This window comes from Prionailurus viverrinus, chromosome A1, assembly GCF_022837055.1.
Source record: "Prionailurus viverrinus isolate Anna chromosome A1, UM_Priviv_1.0, whole genome shotgun sequence".
NCBI lineage: Eukaryota > Metazoa > Chordata > Mammalia > Carnivora > Felidae > Prionailurus > Prionailurus viverrinus.
Genome location: NC_062561.1, coordinates 236,240,055 through 236,249,375, shown reverse-complemented (window position 1 = coordinate 236,249,375; position 9,321 = coordinate 236,240,055). Strand labels below are relative to the sequence as shown.

Genomic DNA, 9,321 nt, shown 5'->3' with positions numbered 1-9,321 from the left:
AAAGCTCCCCCAAGCTGCAGCTGGGCTCCAGTCACTGCCTTTTCACACACTGCCTTCCCTCGCACCCCCCGCCCCGGCCCCAGCACACCTGCAGTAAGTAATGCAGTCGTCACTGACGTGTCTGTGTCAATGCACGCGGCCACGTCCGTCTGGATCTGTGTGTACGTGCTTCTGTGTGTGTGTGTCTGTGGGTCTGTGTCTGTCTGGATCCGTGTGCATGTGCCTGTGTGGGTCTGTGTGTGTGTGTGTGTCTGGATCCATGTGTATGTGCCTGTATGTGGGTCTCTGTAACTTCCACCACCGTCACCCACAATGCTGCTTCCTCGTCCCCAAACCATAATGCCTGTGTCTTCCCTTTTTGCACAACTTAGTATTTGCTTTCAAAATGTAAAAAAAGATCTTACGGAAGAAGGAAAAAGTATCATTCTGTCTCCACCTAGACACACATAGCTTCACCGTCTTCACCAGCCCGCAGCTTCAAACTCAATTTGTGGCCCGTGGCCCCGGGTGACAGGGGCTCATCAGGCAGTCACGCAGGCAGCAGCCCGCTTTGAGCGGATCTGGGGGCGCAGACACGGCAGTCCCCCAGCAGCAAAGCCAGGGCACTTGACGGCCGGACCCGCCAAACAGGGCACCGCGTGGGTGAGTGGAGGGCGCCAGAAAGGTGTGTCCCCTTGGACCCTGTGAATGTCACCTTATTTTGTAAGTCTTCACAGGTACGATTAAGATCCTGGACCTGGATTGTCCAGGTGGGACCTAAGCCCAGCAACAAACATCACTGGGAGAGACGGGGGAGACACGTGGAGAAGACAGAGCCACGTGAACACAGGCACAGATCGGGGCAGCGCTGCCTCAGGAGCACCCGGAGCCACCAGAACCCCGCAGGAGGCAGGAAGGACCCCCCCCCCCCCCCCACCGCTGCCGACACCTTGATTTCCGGTCTCTGGAACCAGAAGCTCAACCTCCATTGTTTTAAGCCACCCGGTTTGTGGCGCTCTGTTTCGGCAGCCACACAAAACTCCCAGGGCACAGGCAGACGTTCCGGAGCAGGTCCCTGTGTTCAGTGCTCATCCCACTCCAAGGATCCCTCCTCACGGCCGCTGTCCTGCCCCAGGAGAATCGCCCGAGTTTATGAGGAACCAGGCTCCCGGGACCTGCACATCCTGAGGCTGAAAGGCGCAGCCCTGGGCCATTTCACTGGTGTCCGTGAACCCACCTCCCTCAGGATGGTACACCCTCTAGGAAACCGGCTGCAGGAAATCACAATGCTGCTCTGTATTTTTTAATGTTTATTTATTTTGAGAGAGAGAGAGAGAGCGAGAGAGCATGCAGGTGAACAGGGGAGGGGCACAGAGGGAAAGGGAGAGAGAGAATCCCAAGCAGGCCCTGCACGGTTAGCGCAGAGCCCGACACAGGGCTCAATCTCACAAACACTGAGATCGTGACCGGAGCCAAAACCAAGAGTCAGACACTTCACGGACTGAGCCCCCAGGCAGCTCCAGAATTCTGCCTGGAGAACAAATTGTATGAATATTACTCACACTTTGGGGGAAGCAATAGTTGACGGTTTACAAGATATACTGTACTACACTATAAAATGTTATAAAAATAACTGCACGGAATACATCATGTAAATACTTAAAGGCTTTATTATGTGCTTACGTCTAATCGAAATCCATGTACGGTTACACTGAACACATTCTTTATGCACCATAACTGAAAATATAAAACACAAAACCAACTCAAAGTATTGCTCAAATAAAAGCAATTTTTCTTCGTTTTAAGGTGTGAAACCATGGTAAAATGGAAAAGAAACAGCACATAAAAAGAAAACCATTAGGTGGATTTTTAAAAACTTAATTTAACTATTATAGCGAATATTCCCGAGACTACTCTGCTGTGGACAATTAAATGCATCGCACTCAAAGACGTGCGATCCCCAGCCATTTGAAAGCTCAGGGACCGAACAGACGCACATCGGGGACAGAGGGGCAGCCGGGGGCACAGCTCTGCCAGCCCTCCGGGCCCCACCGTCCCCCAGGGCCAAGGACGAGGACAGGGTGGCTGGAGGACGGGCCCGGGAAAGCCGCACTGGTGCCGCGGTCAGTCCCAGCCTGCCTGAAGGTCACAGCGACTCACACAAGACCAGGAGGGTCTTCAGAAAGCAGGACGGTGAAGTTAGGAAGGGGGGTGGTCCTCCCCTCGGATGCTTCGATATTTAGCCATGTCTTCAGGGAATACTTTAGAAAGTTCTTGAATCAACAGGCTTTTAAATTTCTAAGAAGAAAAACATACAGCATCAAAGTATCTTTGTCGGTGACCCGTCACCCAAGTTGCAGACTACTTCCCACCCCCCAAGCCTCAAACTCAAAAGAACAGAAACTGTGCCTTCCCTTTGCGTAAGCGGCCGTCCACACTGCCTGCTCATGACCCGACTACGAGCAATGCCTACGAGCTTAGAACTGTGTTAGAGGTACGTTAACGAACTATCTGAGAGAGGAATCCATGAGCACAACATAAATACTTCAACTAGAAAAGCCCCTCCTGTGAGGTGCCAGCCACACACGTGGAAATGACTTTTGCAGACAACACACGTAACGGGAATCCTCACACAATATTTAACTAAGCAATTATTAACTCAAACCACGTCAAACTCGCTGTGTGCAAACAGCTTGATCAAAGCTTTCAGAGCACCTGGAAACCTCTCTACTGCAAATGCTGCGGCTTCTTGATCCTACTTATCCGCCTCACACTTGTCTAATCCAGTCTGAAAAGCAGCGAAGTACCTGCCAGCATCTGAAAGCCTTTCCTTGAGAGTCACACTGAAAGGCAGCTCTACAGACACGAGCAGACCTCACACATGTTCTCAAGGGACACCGCACCTCAACACAACCACCGTCTAAGCTGCAACTCGGGCAAGGTTGAACACACAGTCCACGGGGCAGACGAAGGCCACGGAGCTGCGCCACGAGACCCGCACAGATCTCCGATGATGGAGACGGATGCGCGCTGAAGGTCACAGTCCCCATGCATCACCGCCCGCAGGGATCCCCGCACTGTCCGCGGCACCGGAGTCGACCAGGGTGAGGCCAAAGCGGGAGCCGAGCGCACACGGCCCACAACCCATCCACTCGCTCACAAGGGCACCGGCCACCACGGCCTGATGTCCTGCGGGCGACGCTGAGCTCAAGGGCAACGCACCCCAAACTGACAAAACAGGAAGGAAGCTGCGGGCACCACACAGACCATCACAGCAGTGCCACGCGCAGGGCAGGCTACCCGGCACCAGGACGGATCACCGGGGGGGACGTTAGGAAGCCCGGTGACCCAGGGCAGCAGATGACAAAGTCGTCACGGTCATCCAAGCAGGGCCTCTCTGCTCCTTCCCCGCGCTCAGCCACAGAGCCCTGGGCCCCGAGCCCCGAGGTCACCGCGTGGCCATCCCCGCACACACGAGATATCGGCCTGGCACTCAGTGGGCGCTGGGCCCCAGCAGGGACACAATGCTTGTCCCCGAGCCCAGGCTGCCATGACGAGATGGGAGAGGAAGGGAAGAGGGGCATCCTCCTCAGGCGCCCCCATGGAAAGGTTGGTCCCCAAGGCCTGAGGAGGAGACGCAGGCTGAGCCCCGAGGACGGTGGGTGCAGAGGACAGGCCAGAGCTCCAGAGAAGGCCGCGCGAGAGGGAACAGGAGGGAGGGGGACACGAGGCCGGGCAGCCAGGCAGGGGTGAGGAGTGGGTGGAGGCGGGAGCTCGCAGCACGAAGCCAGCACGCACGGGCGACGAGGGGACGGCGCAGCGCGGGAAAGGAAGAACCACGCACCCCAACCTGAACCACCACTCAGTCAGTGTAAGTTAAAAAAAAAAAAGCCCCGCATATTTCACGTCCAAGATGCATGGAATTTTCTAGTTCTCATCAAAGCAAAGAACACACAGAGAAGTGCTGTGTGGAGCGCTGAGGACAGGGGCCACGGCACGAACGGGCCTGGAGCCAGGCGCTGGAGACAAGCACTGAACAAGGAGCAGGGAATAAAGATTTCGGAACCTTCTAAGCCCCGGGACCATCATTCCAGGAAATGGCAGAACAGACGGCATCAAAAAGCAGCAAAGTACAAACCTGCAGTTGGTCTTACGCCAACGGCTGGCCAGCGACAAGGAACCGTCACGAGAATTCGCCTGGGCTCTCCTAAAAGGCAGGCCGCCACCTGCTGCGTCCCGTCCCCCCGACCAGGCCCTCCACTGCTCTGTGTTACTTACCGCCCGTTACACACAGAGGTCTCAGCTGTGCCACCGTGTGAAATAGTGCACGTTTTACCACGTGTGGAAAGGAACAAGGTCTATCGGCCAAATCTGCTTTGTAAGGATCTCTTCACATTCGGACCTTAGTTTGTGCTCACAAGCGCCTTACCTTCATGGTGTCGATCTTGCCTTTCACCTGTTCATTCCTGGCCAGGGCCCTCTCCAGGCACTCTTTGGTGTAGAGTTGGGGGTTTCGGCCTTGATCTATGTATCTGGAGACAGCAAACACCTCCATTAACGTTCTCCTGGCTGGCACCTATTCTCAGTTTTCTCAGGGACAGAAAGGAGAGAGCGCATACAACTTCACACGGCCTTGTTTGGACAAAACAGTGCCCGGGAACCAAGTGAATCAGGATTCTTCCATTTACGCAAGTATAGATGATGTGATCTATGACTTCTAATAGCAAGACTGACTCACGCAATCAAGCAATGACCACTTACAACCCAAGCGAGCTTCACATCCTCAGCGTTTGCTCTGCTTCAATTCCCTTGACCCTCACAATAACCTGTAAGGTCAGGCAGCTCTCGACAAAGAGAGGACCAACGTGAGCCAGGGTTTCAGGCTGGGGAGGAGAGGGGTTCTCGCCAATATATGGCCTCCACTCCGGGGCGGGGGGGGGGGGGGGCGCGCACCCCATCAGTCCCCGGGGAATCCCTTTGCAGAGGAGCCTGGGGGCTGCCGGAGCAGGGCGGGGGAGCTGTGCATGGGGCAGCCCCAGCCCTGCCGGCCCCAAGATTACACACAAACTGTTGTACCACTTTTGGGGGGCGGGGGCCCTGACACACTACTTCCCTAAATACACCCAAGTAACATGAATTTAACAGAGGGATTCTCTCCAATTGTTTCTAAATTGTAGAGCTGTTTTTGAGATTTCTGACACTTGTCCCCAAGATGTCTTCATTCCCCTGCAGACTTCATCAAGCGCACTGGCTGGATGAATATCCACGTTTACCAGCCGTGGGCCACGTGCCCGCTTCCGCACCTTACAGACCTTCATACCCTTCAGCTACACTAATTACTCATTACAAAGGAAAAGAAATCACGGCCACGAAATCCAATTCATGCTCCAACAAAAAAAAACTGTCACTTCAGAGATTAAAAAAAAACAAAAAAACAAAAACACTGTTCAGTTACTGTTAATGGCATAAAAACTGGCCTTTAATTATGACAGATAAAAAAATGTATGTATCACGGTTTAGAAATTCCATTTTATTGGAATGTTTTTGAAATGATGGAACGAAAGAAGCCAAGTTAGGGTTAGTTCTGAACAAAACACATCCAGTTCTGAAGAAAAACACCTGACAGGCTCAGTGTCCGAAACAAGTAACCGTCTCAACAGCAACAGCGTTCGGATGGGGCTCTCCCTCCAGGCCCGAGGGCCAAGTGCGCTCCCGCGGACACATCAACCCCCAGTCCCGGAGAGAGGAGCACAGGTTACAGTTTCTCTCTGCCACAGTCAGTGTGCCTGTCTGGAAGCGTGAGCTACAAAAGGCCCCTGAGACCCTGGAAACTCCTCCCACATCGTGCATGTCGACCGACAGCTCTCACCTGCTACTTGTTAGAGCTCAGAGGCCATCGGGGTCCCAACGCCCGGGATGAACCTCAACCGTCCCTTCTGCCCACCGGCTGTGGCCGTGGCGGCCCAGGCCGCACCGCCTGCTGCCCATACACAATCAGTCCCCATCCCTTTCTCTCACCGGCCCTTCAGAAGGCTGGGGCAGTCACCCGGCATCTGGCCTGACATCCATCCCACACATTCACGGCCAGAACAGCACTAATGAGGACACTTCAGGAAAAGCAAATTAGCCTCCACGTTCCTGCAATTCACAGGCAGGCGGGCAGGGAGCCACCGTCCGGGAGCCTAAAGCCGTAACACACGCACGCGGAGAACTCGATGGGCTGACAGAACACGCTAAGAACACGCAACACCATGGCCAGGGAGAAAGGACAGGGCCAAGAGCACTAAGAGTGCAGCCTGTGTGTCCCGTCTATGTGGGCAGCTCCTGAGCTGTGCTGTCACGAGGCCCTGCATCTCTGACCTTTCCGCGACGTTAAAATGGTAACGTTTCCCTTAACTGTCCAAGGAAATCTAGTGACTCAACATTTGCAGTTTTAAGGCCAAAAGGACTGACATGCTCTTGCCATCAATGCTGGCTCCGCCTCCGGAGAGAGACGCTGCCTGGCAAGAGACATCGGCTCTGGGCGAGGAAGGACGAGTCCAGAATTTTTCTCTTAACTCTGACACTTAGGAGCCACACAGCCCGACGCAGTTACTTACCAGTTCTCTCACCTGTAAAATCAGTGTGATAAAACCTGAACTAAACAAATCTGTAACTTTATTTCCTGGAGGCGTTCTCTGGGCCATGCCTAGGACAGGCACACACAGCTCTCCAGCAGCAAACAGTGAACAGCCTTCCCAATTTCACTTGGTCTAAGAACCTTTATTCCCCCCCCCAGAGCAGATATTTGCCATCTCCTAAAATTAGCACTCCCAGCGCAGCCTGAAAGACATCACACCAAATTACTTCTCATGCTGTTTCTGCCTATAGTTTTTTCTTTTTTCTTTTATAACAGCCCGAGTAGAACCTTTTATCCCTCAAGAAAAAAAGCGATATGGACTTTTGAGAGCCTATGGTGTTTTTCACATATTTAATAAACCTTTACTCACATGTTAACTCTTTTTCAACAATACGTAGATTTTTTTTTTTTTTTTGAGTCTTTAGTCCCATTAAAACAGAGGCTCCCTGAAAGCAAGTAATTTTCGTCTATCTTCACTGGCTTATCCCCAGCACCTATAATGTGCTAAAAGCCAGTAGCTGAAGGAGTCATTATAGCATCATTAAACAAGAATTCTACTCAAATGAAAATCAAGAATGATACTTACTCAAAAACTTCTAAAGGCACAGTAATGTCATGAAGCTGCTGCCTGCACTTATCAATATCCTGTAAGCCAGTAACGATAAAATTCCTGGGGGAAAAAACAAAAGTGGGCCATGTGGTTAATTCACATGACAGCAGGAACACCACCCAGGCGGCCAACTAGAACTCCACAGGAGACAGAGTTCCTTACCCCCACAAGGCGCATGGCTCTGTTTAGCTACAGAATTCCTAGGAAAGCTCTGGAGTTGGAGAATACCCTCAGGTATCTGACTTTCTTCCTTTTTTCATGTATTTATTTTTGAGAGAGAGAGAGAGAGAGAGAGAGTGTGAGCGCACGCAGGGGAGGGGCAGAAAGGGAGGGGACAGAGGATCTGAAGCAGGCTCTGTGCAGACAGCACAGAGCCAGATGTGAGGCTCGAACTCATGAACAGCGAGATCATGACCTGAGCTGAAGGCAGACGCTTAACCACTGAGTCACCCAGGCAACCCTTGACTTTCTTTTCTAAAGGAGAAACAGCCAATACGGGGGGGACAGAAACCAACCCTTTTGAGAATCTGATGAAAACTATCAATCTTCCCTCAAAAACAATTACCCTGACTTCCACCTGGTTTTGTGTGCAATTTCAGAGAACACATGGGGCAGCGGACTCCCACTTAAGAACCCATCCTCCGAGTCTGGGGGTAAGAAAACTATCCCTGGCTGGTTCAATCTCAGCCTCCTTTTGGAGGCTTCAGAGATCACCAGGCTAGTCCCCCCCGCACTGGGTTTGTAACGCTGGGTTGCAATTATGTTGGATGTCTGTACCCCCTATAAAGCCGAGCCCTTCATCAGGACATTCTGTTCGCGTATTTGCCTCTTGTTCATCCCCGGGCCTAATACCATGGCCAGCACGGAGCTGTTGCCAAAAAAGTTAATAAACGGTCTGCAACCTTCCTCACCACCTCCCCCATCCAACTCCTCCACATTCAGGCCTCCGCAGCAAGTGGTTTCAGACCCCTCTCCTTCCGGGGCTCAATCCGGTGCACTCCCCCGTGAAGTCCGCCTCCCCTCTGGGGACGGGGACAGAACTCCCCAGGAGGGCCCAGGAGAAAAGGAAGGAGTCACACGCGCTCGAGGACAGGCTTTGATTATCAGGCCCAGAAACTGCACAGTCGGCCCATGGTGACGTCTCCAAATGGGCCCCCAAGAAAAGGTTGCAGCAAAGCAGAGCGGGAGGGAGGAGGGCCGGCAAGAGGCGGCGGCGAGCCCGCCCCGGGCGCACAGCCTGGAGCGAGACCAGGCCCAGACGACGGCGGAGAGGGGCGGCTCCCGGCCAGGCCCCGGCTCCCCCGCCGCCCGGCTCCCCGGCTCCCCGGCTCCCCGGCTCCCCGGCTCCCCGGCGCGACTCCCGGCAGACGCCGCCCCGCCAGCCCCGGCAGACGCCCGCGGACTCGGGCCGCCACTCACAGCTTCTGGTTGAGCCCGGCCTGGCTGCTGGGCTGGAAGTCGCTGACGATGATGCCGAGCTGCCGGATGTTCTCCACGAACTTCTCCAGGTGCTCCTCGAGGTGGTCGAACTTCTCCGCCATGGCCCCACAACAAACACCGCCCCGCGCGTGGTCCTGCTCCGCCGCTTCCCGCTTCCGCCCGAGCCCGCCGCCACTTCCGTTTCCTCCAGCGGCAGGAGGCGGGGTCTGAGGGGCTACCCGCGCGGCCGGGGGGGGCGGGACCTAGGCTGTGGGCGGGACGAGCGCTGGGGGCGTGGTCTGGGCCGGGATCGGCGTGCAGGGGCGGAGCTCGAGCGCAGGGAGGGACGGAAGCCAGCTCAGCCCCGCCCCAGCAGCCCCGAGCCGCCCAAGTGAGCGGGATCCTTCCAGCTAAACCGGGTCCCCAGGTGTTGTCAGTCCTCAGGACTGCCCTGTTGCTCTGAGGCCCGCCAGGAGCTAGCCCTGGGGACCTGCGACACCTCGTTCTGCCTCCCCTAGCCCTGCGCAAGCTAGCCTCTGAGCCTTCGTTCTCGTCCATCAACTTGGAATATTGAGTGTAGACAGCTGCTTGAGATTAGACTGGTTTAAGACCCCGAGCACAACAGGCAGTGCTTGGAAACAGTAGCTTATCCCCACGAGGAAAATGACTTTTTTTTTTCTGAATATACAAATTA

General features: G+C 54.4%; 1 protein-coding gene across 1 annotated transcript; it reads right to left on the bottom strand.

Moving 5' to 3' along the window:
* Nucleotides 1-1,631: 1,631 nt before the first annotated feature.
* MED10 (mediator complex subunit 10) lies at nucleotides 1,632-8,815 on the bottom strand. The gene is made up of 4 exons (XM_047874767.1): nucleotides 8,628-8,815; nucleotides 7,185-7,268; nucleotides 4,409-4,511; nucleotides 1,632-2,277 (listed from the first exon to the last, which is right to left on the bottom strand). The coding sequence occupies exons 1-4, from the start codon at nucleotides 8,747-8,749 to the stop codon at nucleotides 2,179-2,181; spliced, it is 408 nt and encodes a 135-aa protein (XP_047730723.1). The 5' UTR covers nucleotides 8,750-8,815; the 3' UTR covers nucleotides 1,632-2,178.
* Nucleotides 8,816-9,321: the final 506 nt, after the last annotated feature.

Coding starts and splice junctions, on each gene's coding strand:
- MED10 (XM_047874767.1), bottom strand. CDS start 8,749: ATGGCGGAGAAGTTCGACCACCTCGAGGAGCACCTGGAGAAGTTCGTG. Junction 7,269..8,627: donor GCCGGGCTCAACCAGAAGCT/GTGAGTGGCGGC, acceptor TTTTTCCCCCAG/GAATTTTATCGTTACTGGCT. Junction 4,512..7,184: donor GTGCCTTTAGAAGTTTTTGA/GTAAGTATCATT, acceptor TGCTGTCTCCAG/ATACATAGATCAAGGCCGAA.